The 20,681-nt window shown below is 49.1% G+C and overlaps 1 protein-coding gene across 1 annotated transcript; it reads left to right on the top strand.

Moving 5' to 3' along the window:
* Positions 1 to 227: 227 nt before the first annotated feature.
* LOC122101882 (ankyrin repeat domain-containing protein 49-like) lies at positions 228 to 20,300 on the top strand. Its single transcript, XM_042672360.1, is given in 5 exon segments — positions 228 to 530; positions 532 to 664; positions 2,335 to 2,801; positions 7,327 to 7,385; positions 20,014 to 20,300. Coding segments are annotated over 5 exon segments (1,062 nt in total). The 5' UTR covers positions 228 to 414.
* The last annotated feature ends 381 nt before the right edge of the window (positions 20,301 to 20,681 follow it).

The following is a 20,681-nucleotide window of genomic DNA, read 5'->3' as shown; positions in this document are numbered from 1 at the left end:
CACTTCCAGCTTTTTCTGCTTATGTGGTGCTGAGGAATCGAACCCAGGGCCTCATGCATGCAAGGCAAGCACTATACCACTAAGCCACCTTCCCAGCCCTCAAACATCACTTTTAACATAAAACATCTTATCTAAACCATTAACAGTGTAAAAAATAAACATAAAAAGAGCTGGATCACAAGAATCATGCATACTTTCCTCTATCAGTTCCAGTATTTAGTATTTAATGAGTATCATGACAAAACCACCAGAATTTAGATCCTCTGTATGTGCGAGATTGTTATATACTCTTATTACCATTTTGCTAAAAAAGAAATTTGTTTTCAGATCTTGATGAACAAAATAAAGCAGACGTAATTCATCTCTAGAAGTCTACCTTAGTATATAAAATATCTTTTATTTAGAATAGTAAAAATGGAAAAAGAGAAAATAAATCATGATGAAAAAACAGATGCAGAAAGTTCACTGGACTTTTCTGACCACTTCAACCAACTTGAACTGTTGAAAACACATGGACACCCCATTCCCACTCAAAGTCTGGTTAGGCAATTCTGATGAAGATGAGGAACAAGATGAAAAAAGTGAAGAGTGGTATCTATTGCAAGAAAAAAAAATGGAGAAGGATCCAAGCAAATTGCTTCTTTGGGCTGCCCAAAATAATCCAGTAAAAAATAAATTAAGAAGCCAAGGACCATTACATAGTAGGAGAGTCATCGGTTTTATAGTTAGAAGATCTTTTCCCCAACCCCCATTTGAACTGTATCTTTAGGCTTACACAATTTTTGAACCTCTAGTTTCTTGTCTTTGAAGCTGCCATCACAATATTTGCCTGCTTATTCAGGTTAATGAGAATCAAATGAAGCAACGTACAAAAAAAGCACAAATTAAGGTATCTTAATATTATTTAAGGTTAATTACAAACCTCATAAGCAGTTGTCTTATCATGTATTTTTTGGGGGGTTCCAGTCATGGGACCTGAACTCTGGGCCTGGGCGCTGTGTCTCAGCTCTTCAGCTCAAGGCTAGCGCTCTACCACTTGAGCCACAGAGCCACTTCCGGCGTTTTTTCTTTTTGCTTATGTGGTGCTGGGGAATCGAACCCAGGACCTCATGCATGCAAGGCAAGCGCTCTACCACTGAGCCACCTTCCCAGCCCCTTATCATGTATTTTTAAATCCTTTATATTTCAAATCAGTTATAGCTAATCATTATCGTCTAGTTAAGTACCATTTAAGACAGGGAGGATGTTAACACTAAAAACCAGTCCTCACATATCCCTATAAAAGCATTTTACATTTTGTGGAACTTTTCAATGTGCACTGCAATGTACTAGAGGTTAATAGATCAGGGGCTGGGAAGGTGGCTCAGTGGTAAAGCGCTTGCCTTGCATGCCTGAGGCCCTGGGTTCGATTCCTCAGCACCACATAAGCAAAAAGAAAAAAGCTGGAAGTGGCGCTGTGGCTCAAGTGGTAGACCACTAGTCTTGAGCTGAAGAGCTGAGGGACAGCGCCCAGGCCCAGAGTTCAGGCCCCACAACTGGACCCAAAAAAAAAAAAAAAAAAAAAAAAGATCAAACTGAAAACCACTTCCTAAAAACATGTTTATAAAGTTGTATTTAAAAGGAATTGAACCCTTAAATCCCTGAATTTTTCTTGTTCTTATTTTATTCTTCTGTTAAGAGAAGTTTCATTTTTTAACTTCTATATGCCATGTATATTGGTATAGTAATCCTTTCATAAAACATGAATCACTTTTTTGCAGATGAAAATTATTAAATATAGTTATAGTCTGCATTATTTCTCTCTGGTCAAAACTTTAGGAAATAGGCCCTAATTGAATCTTAAATAAAAATATGGTTTGATATTAGATAATCACATTCAAAAATAACTAACACATGTTCATTATGAAGTTACTTTCCTCTTCTCCAAATACAGAAATCATAAATTGTTTTTATTCTAAAGTCATCTGATAACAAATTTTGGGGGTTGGTTTGTTTTTACTTGAGTCTAAGGCCACAAGTCAGACTAGGAAAGTGGCTGAGTGGTAGAGCGCTTGCCTTGCATGCATGAGGCCCTGGGTTCGATTCCTCAGCATGACATAAGCAGAAAAAGCTGGAAATGGTGCTGTGGCTCAAGTGGTAGAGCGCTAGCCTTGAGCTGAAGAGCTGAGGGACAGCACCCAGGCACCGAGTTCAGGCCCCATGACCAGAAAAAAAAAAAAGCCACAAGTTAGTTTAATTTTCTTTTTGCTTTGAGTTGAATTATATACGTGTGTGTGTGTGTGTGTGTGTGTGTGTGTGTGTGTGTGTATGTATATATGTATCTTTCTTTCTCAGCTTACTACAGTGCGGAGACTACTTTCTGAAAAGGCCACTCATGTGAATACTAGGGATGACAATGAGTATACCCCTCTTCATCAGGAAGCCTACAGTGGACACTTAGACATTATCCATGAGTTGGTGGCTCAAGCAGCAGATATTCATGCAATAACTGTGGATGGCTGTATGGCCCTGCACAGTGCTTGTAAGTGGAATAACACCAGAGTGGCTTCCTTCTTACTTCAGCATGATGCAGATATCAATGCCCAAACTAAAGGCCTCTTGACCTCCTTGCACCTTGCTGCTGGGAATACAGATAGCAGAGATACTCTGGAATTCCTTCTGATGAACCACTATATCAAACCAGGTCTGAGGAACAACTTGGAAGAAACTGCATTTGATATTGCCAGAAGGACAAGCATTTATCACTACCTCTTTGAAGTTGTGGAAAGTGGTACAAATTCTTCTTCAGTCTTAATGGTTTGGTTAATTTTCTTAAATTTCAAAAATGCCAGTCCATCCTTTGTGTCAGATACAAAATATTTTTACAATACAAAGTAGGTATCAGTGTCTTACTGTAAAAATTCATGGGTTCTCATGGTATTCTTCCAAATGAATTGCCTGACTTCGATATCCAAATGTACTCAAGAGTTGTTTGGAAATATCTTCAATGATTTCTGTAGAGTTTGTGATTTTTTAATTAGAATTAATTTTAACTTGTCTGTTGAAATGAGTATTACAGAAACTAAAGATATTTCTGGTGTTGGTCTGAAAAAAGTATATTTTAATATTCTATACCTTGGGTCTTCATTGAATATTTAGTGTATTGGCATATATTTTTATCAGACAAGATAATTCAGAATTTAAAACCTTTTAACTGTAGTGGTGCAGTTATCTTCTTTATGTTGCTTTCATTTTATACCAGAAAACTAATTATTAGTGACTTGAATGTTTACAAGTTTAAAACAATTCTCTTTTGTTTTTAGAACATAAAAAGATTTTAGGAAAGCGGTTAGCCAGGTGTTTAACCCATGACTGTGATCGTGTTCCCCCCCAGCTCCCGCCCCTGTCCGCCCCTCCCCGCAGTGCTCTGCTCCTCCTCCTCCTCGCCTGAAGCTGCCACTACTCCTGCCCAGGACACAGGGACACGTCAAGCCCTGAGGAGGTCCCAGCGCCTCCGCGCCGTGAGACGGACTGGCCTCTGTGTGGACCTGCTCCAGACTTCGGTGCCCGAACCCAGAGCAGTCCCGTCCTGCGATCACCGAATCCTTGAACTCGGGGCCTGGGCGCTGCCCCTCAGCTCTTCAGCTCAAGGCTGGCGCTCTACCGCTTGAGCCACAGCGCCACTTCCGGTTTTCTGGTGGGTCATTGGAGACAAGAGTCTCACGGACTTTCCTGCCCAGGCTGGCTTTGAACTGTGATCCTCAGATCTCAGCCTCCTGAGTGGCTAGCATGACAGTTATAGTGTCAACATCGGCAGTCCTTACCTGCAAAGCCTTAATCGCTGACAATGCCGAAATTATTCTTCCACCAAACATGCAAATCTCTATAACTTGATATCCCAAAAGTCGTTGATATGAAATTCTTCTTCACCTACTAATTAGTAGGGAATGACTGTTCATCCTCACTCAGTGCCATGGAAAGTGCTTATTTTCCACGTGTTCTCTTCTCTTCACCCCATTCTAACCCATCAGCCTGACTTTTCACCACACTAAATGATTACACTCAGTTCACCTCACCTATCCAAACAACCCTTAACATTAAAAAGTAGGTGGCTCAGTGGCAGAGCGCTTGCCTTGCACGCCTGAGGCCCTGGGTTCGATTCCTCAGCACCACATAAGCAGAAAGAAAACAGAAGTCCCGCAGGGCTGGCAGAGCCCCTTGCTCTCGCTGGCTGACGGCGCAGGGCCTCCTCCTGCCGGCGGAGGCCGGTCAGCAGACCCTTTGCATGGGCACGCGGCCAGCCCACAGGCGAGGGCTGGGCTCCGCTGCGGCCCCCCGCAGTCCCCCAAGCCCCCCACTACCAGCGCTACGTCTGTCAGGATCTTCCACCCACTGGGGGAAAACACGAGGAGCCCTGGTTAACACGAGGGTGAGGAAATTAGAAACAGGATAGAACTTCTGCTGCTGCTCAAAGAAATTGGCCACCTAGAGCCATGCACGTGAAACAGAGTTATTGTTAGTGTCCGCGGGGGGAAGGACACGGGGGCGGGGGAGCGGGCACGGCGGGGCGGGGGGAGCGGGCGGGGCGGGGCGGGGGGAGCGGGCGGGGCGGGGCGGGGGGAGCGGGCGGGGCGGGGCGGGGGGAGCGGGCAGGGCGGGGCGGGGGGAGCGGGCGGGGCGGGGCGGGGGGAGCGGGCGGGGCGGGGCGGGGGGAGCGGGCGGGGCGGGGCGGGGGGAGCGGGCGGGGCGGGGCGGGGGGAGCGGGCGGGGCGGGGCGGGGGGAGCGGGCGGGGCGGGGCGGGGGGAGCGGGCGGGGCGGGGGGAGCGGGCGGGGCGGGGGGAGCGGGCGGGGCGGGGCGGGGGGAGCGGGCGGGGCGGGGCGGGGGGAGCGGGCGGGGCGGGGCGGGGGGAGCGGGCAGGGCGGGGCGGGGCGGGGGGAGCGGGCACGGCGGGGCGGGGGGAGCGGGCAGGGCGGGGCGGGGGGAGCGGGCAGGGCGGGGCGGGGGGAGCGGGCGGGGCGGGGGGAGCGGGCGGGGCGGGGCGGGGGGAGCGGGCGGGGCGGGGCGGGGGGAGCGGGCGGGGCGGGGCGGGGGGAGCGGGCGGGGCGGGGGGAGCGGGCGGGGCGGGGCGGGGGGAGCGGGCGGGGCGGGGGGAGCGGGCGGGGCGGGGGGAGCGGGCGGGGCGGGGCGGGGGGAGCGGGCGGGGCGGGGCGGGGGGGAGCGGGCGGGGCGGGGGGAGCGGGCGGGGCGGGGGGAGCGGGTGGGGCGGGGCGGGGGGAGCGGGCGGGGCGGGGGGAGCGGGCGGGGCGGGGGGAGCGGGCGGGGCGGGGCGGGGGGAGCGGGCGGGGCGGGGCGGGGGGAGCGGGCAGGGCGGGGCGGGGGGAGCGGGCAGGGCGGGGCGGGGCGGGGGGAGCGGGCGGGGCGGGGGGAGCGGGCGGGGCGGGGGGAGCGAGCGGGGCGGGGCGGGGGGAGCGGGCGGGGCGGGGCGGGGGGAGCGGGCAGGGCGGGGCGGGGGGAGCGGGCGGGGCGGGGGGAGCGGGCAGGGCGGGGCGGGGGGAGCGGGCGGGGCGGGGCGGGGCGGGGGGAGCGGGCGGGGCGGGGCGGGGGGAGCGGGCGGGGCGGGGCGGGGGGAGCGGGCGGGGCGGGGCGGGGGGGAGCGGGCGGGGCGGGGGGAGCGGGCAGGGCGGGGCGGGGGGAGCGGGCGGGGCGGGGGGAGCGGGCGGGGCGGGGCGGGGGGAGCGGGCGGGGCGGGGCGGGGGGAGCGGGCGGGGCGGGGCGGGGGGAGCGGGCGGGGCGGGGGGAGCGGGCGGGGCGGGGCGGGGGGAGCGGGCGGGGCGGGGCGGGGCGGGGGGAGCGGGCGGGGCGGGGCGGGGGGAGCGGGCGGGGCGGGGCGGGGGGAGCGGGCGGGGCGGGGGGAGCGGGCAGGGCGGGGCGGGGGGAGCGGGCGGGGCGGGGGGAGCGGGCGGGGCGGGGCGGGGGGAGCGGGCGGGGCGGGGCGGGGGGAGCGGGCAGGGCGGGGCGGGGGGAGCGGGCGGGGCGGGGGGAGCGGGCGGGGCGGGGCGGGGGGAGCGGGCGGGGCGGGGCGGGGCGGGGGGAGCGGGCGGGGCGGGGCGGGGGGAGCGGGCGGGGCGGGGCGGGGGGAGCGGGCACGGCGGGGCGGGGGGAGCGGGCACGGCGGGGCGGGGGGAGCGGGCGGGGCGGGGGGAGCGGGCGGGGCGGGGGGAGCGGGCGGGGCGGGCCGGGGGGAGCGGGCGGGGCGGGGCGGGGGGGAGCGGGCGGGGCGGGGCGGGGGGAGCGGGCGGGGCGGGGCGGGGGGAGTGGGCGGGGCGGGGGGAGCGGGCGGGGCGGGGCGGGGGGAGCGGGCGGGGCGGGGCGGGGGGAGCGGGCGGGGCGGGGGGAGCGGGCGGGGCGGGGGGAGCGGGCGGGGCGGGGGGAGCGGGCACGGCGGGGCAGGGGGGAGCGGGCGGGGCGGGGGGAGCGGGCGGGGCGGGGCGGGGGGAGCGGGCGGGGCGGGGCGGGGCGGGGGGAGCGGGCAGGGCGGGGCGGGGGGAGCGGGCGGGGCGGGGCGGGGCGGGGGGGAGCGGGCGGGGCGGGGCGGGGGGAGCGGGCGGGGCGGGGCGGGGGGAGCGGGCGGGGCGGGGCGGGGGGAGCGGGCAGGGCGGGGCGGGGGGAGTGGGCGGGGCGGGGCGGGGGGAGCGGGCGGGGCGGGGCGGGGGGAGCGGGCGGGGCGGGGCGGGGGGAGCGGGCGGGGCGGGGCGGGGGGAGCGGGCGGGGCGGGGGGAGCGGGCGGGGCGGGGGGAGCGGGCACGGCGGGGCGGGGGGGAGCGGGCGGGGCGGGGGGAGCGGGCGGGGCGGGGGGGGAGCGGGCACGGCGGGGCGGGGGGGAGCGGGCGGGGCGGGGCGGGGGGAGCGGGCGGGGCGGGGGGAGCGGGCGGGGCGGGGCGAGCGGGCGGGGCGGGGGGAGCGGGCGGGGCGGGGCGGGGGGAGCGGGCGGGGCGGGGCGGGGGGAGCGGGCAGGGCGGAGAAATCTCCACTTGGAGAAATCTCCACTTGGAGGAATCTCCAGCTCCAGGCCACTCCCTTCCCGTGAATTAGACCAGAGGTCCGGCAGTGCTGGGACTGTGGAACACAGACTCCCAGGGGTCCATGGCTTGTCTGTGGTTATGGGCCTAATATGGGCCTGTCAGCAAGGGTGGATGGCCATGGGGCTGTCCACAGCTGCATACAGATGGCCAAGTGAGTAGAGTTGATCTTCAGAGTATCCTCTTGTCATTTAGGAACATCTAATGGTGATGTTAGGGTTAGCTCTTGAGACATTGCTCTTCAATGTGCTTGGTTCCTTGTCCAGGTTTGAGGAGTTCCTGCAACGCAAGTGGTCCTCTGAGAAGTACTTTGGTCTGGAAGACTGTGAGGTGCTGATCATGGCGTGGACTATGTGATCATGGGCATGCCACACAGGTACTGCCAGGCTTGTTGCAGGCACAGGAGTGAGGTACAGCCCTAACCCCTAACCCTAACCCCTAACCCTTAACCCTAACTCCTAATCCGAACCCTAACCCCAACCCTAACCCCAAACCCTAACCCTAACCCCTAACCCTAACCCTAACCCCAACCCCTAACCCTAAATCCCTAATCCCTAACCCTAACCTTACCCCCACCCCTAGCCCTACCCCTAACCTAACCCTACCCCTAACCCTACCCTTACCCCTACCCCTCATCCTCACCCTGACCCTAACCCCTAACCCTAACCCTAGCAATCCTAACCATAACCCTTACCCCTACCCCTCATCCTCACCCTCATCCTCACCCCTAACCCTAACAACCCTAACCTTAACCCCTAACCCCAACCCCAAACCCTAACCCCTACCCTAACCTCTAACCCTAACTCTAACCCTAACCCTCTAACCCTCACCCTCTAACCCTCACCCTCTAACCCTCACCCTCACCCCAACCCCAACCCCTAACCTCTAACCCTAACCCCTAACCCTAACCCCAACTCCTAACCCCAACCCCAACTCCTAACCCTAACACGTGCCAGAAGTTCCCCCAACACATTTGTTAACGCTAACCTTAACATATTCCCAAACCCTAACTAGTTCACAAACACTAACTAGTTCTCTAATGCTAACTAGTTCTCTAAGAAGTTCCCTAACACATTCGTTAACCCTACTCTTAACATATTCCCAAACCCTACCTAGTTCTCTAACTAGTTCTCTAATGCTAACTAGTTCTCTAACAGAACATGTTCCCTAACATTCCCTACCAAGTTCCCTAATACTTTTCATAACCCTGACCTTAACATATTCCCAAAGCCTAATCTATTCCCAAATCCTAACTAGTTCTGTAACTAGTTCTCTAACACTAACATGTTCCCAAACACCTTCCAGGAATTCCCAAACCCTAATCTATTCCTAAATCCTAGCTTTCTAACTCTAGTTCTCTAACAGTAACATGTTCCCTAACACATTCCAGAAGTTCCCTAACACATCTGTTAACCCTAACCTTAACGTATTCCCAAACACTAACTAGTTCCCAAACCCTAACTAGTTCTCTAATGCTAACTAGTTCTCTAACATGTTCCCCAACACATTCCAGAAGTTCCCTAACACATTCATTAACCCTAACCTTAACATATTCCCAAACTCTTGTTCCCAAACTCTAATTCTCTAATGCTAACTAGTTCTCTAACATGTTCCCTAACAAGTTGCAGAAGTTCCCTAACACATTCGTTGACCCTACTCCTAACATTCCCATTCCCAAACCCTAACTAGTTCTCTAACACTAACTAGTTCTCTAACTCTAACATTCCCTAACAAGTTCCCTAAGCCTAATACATTCCCTATTCCTAACACATTCCCTAACCCTAACATCCCCAAAAACTAACTAGTTCTCCACCCCCTAACTACTTGTCTAATGCTAACATGTTCCCTAACACATTCACAAGTTCCCTAATCCTGACATTTCCTTATCTTATTCCCAAACCCTACTAGTTCTCTAATCCTAACTTGTTCCCTAACAAGTTCTCTAACCCTAACCTTCCCTAACCATAACCATAACATTGCCTAATCCTAACACATTCCCTAACCCTAAAATCAACATTTCCCTAACTCTAACTAGTTCTCTAACCCTAATGTGACCTAATACTTTCCCTAACAAATTTCCTAACCTCAACACATTCCCTAATCCTAACTTTAACACATTCACAAACTCAAACTAAGTAGCTCTCTAGCGCTAAAAGGAGTTCCCTCACACATTCCCTAAGAAGTTCCCCAAGGTTAAAACATTCATTAACCCTAACCCTAATCCTAACCTTAACATTTTCCCAAACCCAATCTAGTTCTCTAACCCTAAGTAGTTCTCTAACATGTTCCCTAACAAGTTCCCTACCTCTTACATATTCCCTAACTCTAATCCTAATCCTAATACATTTCCTAACCTTGACATATTCTTAAACTCTAACTAGATCTCTATCCCTAATTCCCTAACACTAACACATTCCCTAACATGTTCCCTAACCCTAATCCTAACAAATTCCTGAACCCTAACCTTATCATATTCCCAAACCCTAACTAGTTCTCTAACTTTCGAACACATGTGCCCTAACAAGTTGCCTAACACATTCCCTAACCCTAACCCTAATCCCAACACATTCCCTAATGCTAACTTTAACATATTCCCAAACCCTAACTAGTTCTCTAACCCTAACTGGTTCTGTAATGCTAACATGTTCCCTAACCCTAACATTCCCTAACCCTAACTCTAATGCTAATACATTCTCTAACGTTAACAGGTTTCCTAACCCTGGAATGTTCCCTAACCCTACTCGTAGCATGTTCTTTAACCCTAACCATAGCATGTTGCCCAAGCCTAAGTAGTTCCCTAACCAAAATATGTTCCTAACTCCTAGTTTGCTCAACAAGAACAGGTTTCTAAACCCTAACTTTAACTAGTTTCCTAACCCTAGAATGTTGCCAAACCCTAACACATTACACTGTAACATGTTCATAAACCCTAACTACTTCCATAACCCCAACAGGAACACATTCCCAAACCATAATTAGTTCCCTCACCCTAACCAGAACACGTTCACAAACTAGTTCCCTAACTCTAACAGGTTTCTTAACCCTAGAATAGTCCCTAATCCTAACCATAACATGCTCTGTAACCCTAACCCTAACCCAAACCTTAACTACTGCCCTCACCCTGACCAAAACAGGTTCCCTATCTAACATGTTCCCTAACCCTGTTACACGCTTCCTAATCCTAACACGATCCATCATTCTACCCTTAACATAGCCCCTAGCCCTACCAGCTTCCCTAACACATATCCTAACTCCTAACTCTAACACATACCTTAACATGTGCCTTCGCTCTAACATGTATCCTAACCTAACACATACCATAACCCTAACCCCTACATTCCATGTACCCTAACATATATCCTAACATATAAGACATACTCAAACATGTGTCCTAACAGGTACCCTTACCCTAATCCCCTAACTCTAACATAGACCCATAACACGTACCATGGCATGTACTCTAAACACTAACATCCTATCAAGTACCTTAAGTACTGTAACACTTACTCTTACATGTACTTTGAACCATACAAGGGACTCTTAAATGGACCCTACCATGTACCACAAACATACACTAATGCATGTCCTAACCATGAGATAAACCTTAGCAGATACCCTAATATATACCCTAACCATAGAACATATTCTGACCACTATCATATATTATAAACCTTACATACACCCTAACACGTACCCTAAACTCATCTCAACACACATCCTATCATGTTGTCTAATGCAAACCGTAATGGTAACCCTAACTTGTACACTAAATCTAACACATGCCCTAACAACTACTCTAACATGGACTTCAAGTCATGTGTGTACAATTACATGTACAATAATGTGCACCAAACATGCCCTAACACATACTCTACTCTTATCCTAACAAGTACCCTAACATGTACTCAAAACCGCAGAAGTGCCCTTACATGCACTGTAATTTGTACCCCAAAGTAACCTAATATGTACCCAAATACGTGCCCTAAATTTAACACAAATCTCTACTACAACACATTTTCCAATGGTATTTACACTCTAACACATTAAAACATGCTCTAGACACTAAACATATGGTAACAACTACCCTAACGTGTACTCTATAAACCATACAGGTAAACCTTTACATGCACCATGAATGTACCCTAACATACCCTAACCCTGACCTTAATATATATGATAACATGTACACTAAGAACATTCATGTACTGTAACAGTTGGGACCCTAATACATACTGTAAAAGATACAAATACCCATACATATATCCTTACATGTACCTCAAACATGCACTAACCCAAACATGTACCTCAACCATGACATGTAGCTTAACATGCACCCTAATGTACTCCAACAAGTACTCTAATCCACACAGGTTCCCTTACATGCACCTAACATGTGCCATTACACATACAATAACCTTAACAAAGCATGCTTAAGGTAGGCCCAAATTTTCAGAAAGAGATAAATAGCACTCAATCCCCACCCATATCCTCACATGTGTATGCAATTGCAGTTGTGTGAACAGAATGAAAGCACAGCTGACTGCTCATTCCAGGCTCCAGGCTCCCCCAAAGTTAGGCACAGCGGGGCCCACCACATCAATGATGGTAAGGGAAGGACTCTAAGCTAAACAATCCCACAACTGCTGAACTGGCTACACATACACCGTAAAACCATACAGATTTGGAATCATGAATACTAACACATATTTCAAATGTGCCTTGACTCTAACTCAACTCAAAATCCTAAGAGATATCCTAACATGTGCTCATCCTAACACGTACCTTAACACTAACATGTACCCAAACCCTAATAAGTACCCTACCACATACTCAAAACCATACAGGTATCAATTCATGAACACTCACATGTAACTCAAACATGCCCTAACTCAAACCCAAATCATAACCCTATGAGATACCCTAACATGTGTGATAATCTAATAGATAACCTAACATGAACCCTAACATGTGCTCTAACCCTAACTCACGCCATAATCCAATCCTAATGTACATATCCTACCACATACTCTAACATGTAGCCTGACAATTGTATACCATACACCTCATACCCTAAACACATACTCTAAAAATTAACAATTATCCTAACATGTACTCTAAACTCTGCAAGTATCCTTACATGTTTCCTAACATATGCCCTAATAAGTACACTCACATGTACTCTTACCAAACATATACCTTAATATACCCTAACAGGTGCACTAACCTTAAACAAAACCATAATCCCAACCCATACTCTACCATGTGTCTTAACTCTATCATATGATCTAACGTGTACCCAAACACATACTCAAAGTATTAACAGCCTAACAAGAACACTAACATGTACTCTTAAACATACATGTATCCTAATATGAACCACAGCATGTACTCTAAACACTAATGCACCCTAGGAAGTACCCTAACAAGTACTCTAAACCATACAGGTACCCTTACATGTACCCCCAACTAAACCCATGTCACAACCTAATACATGCCTACCCTAATGCATATCCTAACATGCACTCTAACACATTACCATGTACCATAACAAGTACTTTCATATATACTCTAAGCAGGTACACTACCCTAACATGTACCCTAAGCCAAAGCCTAACCATGTATCCAAACCATAACATGAAGATGTACCTTAGCACTACCATGTGCTCCAAAATTTACATGCACCCTAACAAGTACCCAAACTATCTATGCAAAAATTAACATGTACTCTAACCCTAATCTAAACCCTAACAAATACCCTAACACATATCCTAACCACAACACAAATCTTAACCACTACCACATACTCTAAACCTGACATGCACCCTAACAAGTACATCGTATGTAACGAACAATACCATTACATGTAGCTTAACCCTAACCTGTGCCATCACACAAGACCTAACCCTAACAAATAACCTAACAAATAGCCTCACTATTAACACATATCCTAACACACACCCTAACATGTACAGCGACAAGTACCTAAACACACACTCTAAACCTTACAAGCACTCTAACATGTCCCTTAACATACTCCAATGCATATCCTAACACATGCCCTAACCTTAACTCAAATCCTAAACCTAACATATTCCATAACACTCTAACATGCACTCTAAAGCCTAACATGTTAGGTAAAAAGTATGCTAACACATACTATAAACCATATGGGTACCCTTACGTGCATCCTAACATGTACCCTGACACATAACCCTAACACATACTGTAACCACTAACATGTACAAAAACAAGTACCTTAACACATAGGCTAAACCATACAGGTATCTGACATATGCCCTGAACATACACCAACACATAAAATAACACTGTAACTCTGACATGAACCCTAACGGGTACACCAACATACACTCTGAGCCATACTTGCACTCTAAAAAGCCCACACCCTAACACACCCAAAGCCACTCATCAATCTTTAGCCCTACCCTAAACTGTTCAGTAACTCAAATTCATACAAAACCATATAACATGTTCAGCAAGCATAACCACTCCCAAAACCTAACACAGTACTTAACTGTAACTCTTACCCCTTTCCTAACAGGTCCCCTAAACATTACCTGTTCCATAATCTACTTCATAACCCTAACCCATCCCACAAAGTTCTTCCTCATTCGTTACCTAACCCTGCACCTTTCCTAAACACTTATCCTAACACTTCCCCTAACAGAGTCCCCAACCTCTCCCTTTCTCTACTGTGTTCTCTATTCACTTCCCTAGCCCTCAACCTGACATTCCATAACCCAAGTGTTAAATAACCCTTTCTGTAACTCCTAACTTCACAGATACCTAATCCTAAGACATTCACTAACCATAATCCACTGTCTTTCTGTAACACTGACCCTAATCATAACTTTTTCCCTATTCTAACCAGTTTATGAACCATAACTAAAAACTTAACCTCCATCCCGAGTAGCCTAAACAACACCCAACCTTAATCCTACCTGAACCATCAACAACCCTACACTTAAACTCTAACCTCAATCATACCAACCCTAAAAACAGTAGCCCGAACAACCCTAACCACTAACATCACCCCTGACCACTAACAACCCTATTACTTTACCCTATTTCTCAAAAACCCTAGTCCTTAAGTCTATTCCTCCCCTAGCTCAGGGGGATGGGTTAGGGCTGCTGAATGTATTAGGTACACAGTTATTCTATGGATCTGAGTTAACAAATGGCTTCGGGTTAGTCTTAAGATTGGTGAGTGGCTCAGGGTACATGTTAAGGGTACAGGTGCCCTAAGCAAAACTTGACTCTACCATTAACATCAACAACCCTATACCTGAACCAAGACCCAAACCAGACCAACCCTAACAACAGTAGCCCTAGTAACACTAGTACCTCCTGTCACCACCCCAGACTCCTGGAAACCAAAATCTTAACTTAAATCCCAACCCCACCCACATCCTGATACTTACCAGACTTACCTGCATCCTTGGAGGTAGATGGCCATCTCTCCTCAAACCTGCTTAAGCTGGGTCCAATTTCCACAGAGATACATAGCACACAATACCCACCCATATCCTCACATGTGCATGCATGACAGGTGTGTAAACAGAATGAAAGCACAGCTGACTGCTCATTCCAGTCTCCAGTCTCCCCCAAAGTTGGGCATAGCAGGGCCCACAACATCGAGCAGGGTAGGACTCTGAGCAAACCAACCCCACAACAGCTGAGGCCATGGGAGTGGCCTAACATACACTCTAAACCATACAGGTTTGGAATCCTGAACACTAACATGTGCCTCAAACATGCCTTAACTCTAACCCAAATCATAACCCTAAGAGATACCCTAACATGTGTGCTAACCCTTACACATACCTTAATCCCAACATGTACTAGAACCCTAACACATATCTAAACATATACTGTAAACCACACAAGTATCCCTACATGTACCCTAATATGTACCCCAAATGCACTCTAACATATGCCCTAACACATACCTTAACACTAACACATACTCTAACCCTAACTTGAATCCTAATTACTAACACATACAGGAACAATTACCCTAACTCTCAACCTTACAGGCACCCTTACATACACCCAAACATCTACTTCTTTAGTGTATTAACACATACCCTAACCTGTACCCTTAATATATACCCTAACACATACCTTAACCCTAACACACGGCCTAAGACTAACACAAACCAGCAGTGTACCATAAACCTTATTCTTATCATAATATACACCATAATATATACTCTAAACACTAACATGTATTGTAACGATTACTCTTACATGGACCCTGCCATGTACCACAAGAATACACTAATGTATGCCCCAACCATAACATAAACCTTAGCAGATACCCTAACATATACTCTAACCATAGCACACATTCTAATCACTATCACATACTCTAAATCTTACACCCATAACAAGTACCGTACACGTATACCAACACACATCCTAATATGTTGCCTAACCCAAACCATCAATGTAAACCTAACATGTACCCTAAATCTAACACATGCCCTAACAAATACTCTAACATGTACTTCAAGTCACGCATGTATTATATGTACAATAACATGTGTACCACAAATGCCCTAAAATGATTCCTAATGTACTCAAAACATTAACTCATATCCTAACAAGTACCTGAGCACATACTGTAAACCACACAAGTACCTTTACAAATACTGTAACATGTACCCCAAAGTAATATAAATCCTAATATGTGTCTTAACTTTAACACATGTCTTAACCCTATCAGCTTCTCCAATAGTATTTTCACTCTAACACACTAAACATGCTCCAGACACTAACACACATGGTAACAAGTACCTTAACATATACTCTATAACCCACACAGGTAACCCTTACATGTACCCTGAATGTACACTAACATACTCTAACCAAAACAAAAACCCTGACCTTAACAGATAAAATAACATGTACCCTAACCACCTATACATACTGTCAAAAGTACCCTAATACATACTCTAAAATGTACAAGTACCCATACATATACCCTTACATGTACCTCACATATGTACTAACCCCAAGCTGTACCTTAATCCTAACATGTACTTTAACATGCACCCTAATATACCCTAACACTACTCTAATCCACACAGATATCCTTATATACACCTAACATGTACTCTACCACATAGCCTAATGTGTGCCCAAACCCTAACATGTGCCTTAACAATTCCCCTATGAAGTATGCTTACCCATACCATAACTTGTGCCCTAACACATACCTAACAGGTGCCCTAACCCTAATACATACTATTAACACTAATAAATTCCTATCAAGTACCCTAACCATTACACATACCCTAACATATGCCCTAACACATACCATCACCCAAACAAAACCTGTTTAAGGTGGACCAAAGTTTCCAGAGAAACATAGCATGCAATCCCCAACCATATCCTCACATGGAAGGTGCGTCAACAGAGTGAAAGCACAGATGACCATTCATTCGAATCTCCTGTCTCACCCAAAGTTAGGCCTAGCAGGACCCACACCTTCAAGCACAACAGGGCAAGGACTCTGAGTAAAACCCCATGACTGCTGAAGGCCATTGGACTGACTGGACACACACTGTAAATCTACAGGTCTGGAATCATGAACACCAACAAGTACTTCAAACATGCCCTAACTCTAACCCAAATAATAACCTTAAGAGATACCCTAACACATGTGACAATCTAACACATTCCTGAACAGTAACATATGCCCTAACATGTACTCAAACCCTAACAACTACCTGGACATGTACTGTCCACACAAGTATCCTTACATGCACACTAACATGTACCCCTAAATGTACTCCAACACTAACAGACAGCTTAAACCTAAAACATACCCTAATGTGTACTTTAACACAGAACCCTAACATCTATCCTAGCAAATACCCTAATCACTAAGACATACAGTAACAATTACCCAACCACATGCTCTAAACCATACAGGTACCCTTACATGCACCTTAATATGTATCACCGATGTACCTTAATACATACCCTAAAACACACCCTCATCCAAAGCCTAACATACATACCCTACTACAAACCTTACCACATACTCTAACACGTAACCTAACAAGTGCCATAACGCTAATACATACCATAAACATGTACTCTAAACATTAACAATTATCCCAACTGGTACCCCAACATGAACTCTAACTCTGCAAGGACCTTACATGTTTCCTAACTTGTGCCCTAATATAAGTCACTAACATGTATTCATATACCTTAATATACCCTAACAGGTGTGCTAACCTTAACCAAAACAATAACTCTAACCCACACCCTACCATGTGCCTTAACTCTACCATACAGTCTAACCTGTACCCAAACACATACTCAAAGTATTAACAGCCTAACAAGAACACTAACATGTACTCTTAAACATACATGTACCCTAATATGAACCCTAGCAAGTACTCTAAACACTAATGCGCCCTAGCAAGTACCCTAACAAGTACTCTAAACCATGCAGGTACTCTTACATGTACCCCAAATAAACCCTCATACCCTAATACATGCCTACCCTAATGCATATCCTAACATGTTCTAAACACTACCATATACCATAGCAAGTACCCTCATCTATATTCTGAACAAGCACATTACCCTAACATATACCCTAAGCCAAAGTCTAACCATATACCCAAACCATAATGTGTGTGCTAAGATGTACCCTAACACTACCATGTGCTCCAAACTTTACATGCACCCTAACAAGTACCCAGACATATACATTAACATATACTCTAACAAATATCCTGACATATCCTAACCACAACACATATCTTGACCACTATCACGTACTGTACTTCACACGCACCCTAACAAGTACCTCATATTTACAGAACCATACCAACCTCACGGCTTAATCCTAAACTGTACCCTCATACATGCCCTAACCCTAACACGTAACTTAACACTAACACATAGCCTCACTCTTCACATATATCCTAACACGTACCTTAACCACCAACATGTATATCAACAAGTACCTGAACAAGTACTCTAAACCTAACATGCACTCTAACGTGTCCCCTAATGTACCCTAATGCATATCCGAACACATGCCCTAACCTTAACTCAAATCCTAACATATTCTCTAACACATACCCTAACCCTAACACGTATCCTAACACATATCCTAACATGTACTCTAAATCCTAACATATAAGGTAAAAAGTATGCTAACACATCCTCTAAACCGTACTCTTACATGCACCCTAACACATACCATAACACATTCATGTCCTAACCCTAACATGTATTCTAACCACTAACATGGATGATAACAAGTACTCTAACATAGTCAGTAACCTAACATGAACCCTAAATATACCCATAACATCAAAAACACTACAATTGAAATCTAACCTCAATCATACCAACCTTAAAAACAGTATCCCTAACAACCCTAAACATTAACATCACCCCTGACCACTGACAATCCTATTCCTTTACCCTATTTCTCAACAACCCAAGTGCTTAACCCTATTCCTCCTCTAGCTATGGGTGATGGGTTAGGGATGCTGAATGTATTAGACACACAGGTATTCTATGGCTCTGAGTTGGCAAATGGCTTGGGGTTAAGCCTAAGATTGGTGAGTAGCTTAGAGTACATGTTAAGGGTACAGGCACCCTAAGCAAAACTTGATCCTACCATTAACATCAACAACCCTATACTTGATCCCTAACCCAAACTAGACCAATCCTAACAACAGTAGCCCTAGTAACTTTAGCCCCTACTGTCACCACCCCAGACTCCTGGAAACCAAATTCCTTAACCTAATCCCAACCCCACCCACACCTTGATACTTACCAGACTTACCTGCATCCTTGGAGGTGATGGCCTTCTTTCATCAAACCTGCTTAAGCTGGGTCCAATTTCCACACAGAGATACATAGCACTCAATCCCCACCCATACCGTCACATGTGTACGCATGGCAGGTGTGTAAACAGAGTGAAAGCACAGCTGACTGCTCATTCCAGTCTCCTTAACATATACCCTAACATGTACTCTAACAAGCACCCTGACACATACTCTAAAAAACTGTAAGCCTAACACACATCCAAACATGTACTCTAATACAAGCTCTAAACACTTACATGTATCCTACAAGTACTCTAACATGTACTTCAAGTTTTACCTGTACCCTGAAGTGTGCACAACACATGTAACCTTACATATACCCCCAATGTATAAGTACCCAAACACGTACTCTATAAACCTAACCTTAGCCTGACCCTTCCATAATCCAAATGCTAATCCCTTCCATAACTCCTAACTTCACCACATCCCTAACCCATTCTCTAACCAATCCATTATCTACGGTAACATTGACCCTAACACTAACTTAGCTCTTCATACAAACCTGCTCTGTTTGGCTAATCGAAAACCCAGCTCCTGATCTAACCTAGTTCTGATCCATAAGAAAAAATTTAATTCTAACTTCCACCCTGAGTAGCCCTAAAACACCCAAACTTAACCCTGCCCTTAGCATCAACAACCCTACACCTATAACCAATTCCTCAACAATTCTTCCATAACCTTATGCCTCTCATAGCTTTGGGAAGTTGGTCAAAGCTCCTGGGGCTCCGGGGGAGGGTCGGGGTCACCAGCATGGGGTCCGGCCCCTGTCTGCACGTTGGGAACCCTGCAGTAGCCCTGCAATAGCTCCCCAGTCCCGCCCTGCTCTTGAAGCGCCGCAGGCTCCGCCCTGCTCCCCACAGGCCCCGCCCTGCTCCTGCAAAGCAGTGCTGGCTCCGCCCCACTCCCCACAGGCCCCGCCCTGGTCCAGCAGAGCCCTGCAGGCCCCGCCCTGCTCCTGCACACCCAGAAGACCCCGCCCCGCTCTGCAGGCCCCGCCCTGATCCGGCAGAGCCCTGCAGGCCCCGCCCTGCTCCTGCACACCCAGAAGACCCCGCCCCCGCTTTGCAGGCCCCGCCCTGATCCGGCAGAGCCCCGCAGGCCCCGCCCTGCTCCTGCACAGCGCTGCTGCCTCCGCCCTGCTCCCCACAGGCCCCGCCCTGGTCCGGCAGAGCCCCGCAGGCCCCGCCCTGCTCCTGCACAGCCAGAAGACCCCGCCCCTCTCTGCAGGCCACGCCCTGGTCCCTGCAGAGGCCCCGCCCGCCCTACGCCGAGAGGCGACCCAGCAGCAGGCAGCTGACCAACTGTGGCGGGCCAGCGCTGCAGGATGCGTCGGTGATGGTCCTGGGAGTCCGTAGCCCAGGGCCAATCTCGGGAGAAGAGTGACAGAGGGGGAGGAGGAGGGGTTAAGGCGAGCGCCCGTGGGCGGGGCCAGCGGGGTGGGCTGCGGGGCGGGGCCGGGATTTCCCGCCAACACCCCCTCCGTGGTGGCGGTGCTTGTGAGGCTTGGAGGCGTGGGTGTGGCACGTGGGCAGGGCCTGGATTTCCTGTGGGGCGGGGCCAGGGGAGGGGCCTGAGAGGGGCGGGGCTGCGGGAGGGGAGGGGCTGCAGGGAGAGGCGGGGCTAGGGCTTCCCGGGCGCGGTGGCCCGGGCAGTGCAGCGGCAGTGGCGGGAAGGCCAGGGCCCACCGGCGGAGCACTGGACAGGAAAAAAGAGAAAAGAAAAGCACAAAAAGTTCC

The sequence above is a fragment of the Dipodomys spectabilis genome, unplaced genomic scaffold (assembly GCF_019054845.1).
Source record: "Dipodomys spectabilis isolate Male_0828 unplaced genomic scaffold, ASM1905484v1 ptg000699l, whole genome shotgun sequence".
Taxonomy (NCBI): Eukaryota; Metazoa; Chordata; class Mammalia; order Rodentia; family Heteromyidae; genus Dipodomys; species Dipodomys spectabilis.
The sequence above is the reverse complement of the archived record's forward strand: the minus strand, read 5'-3'. Positions and strand labels throughout refer to the sequence as shown.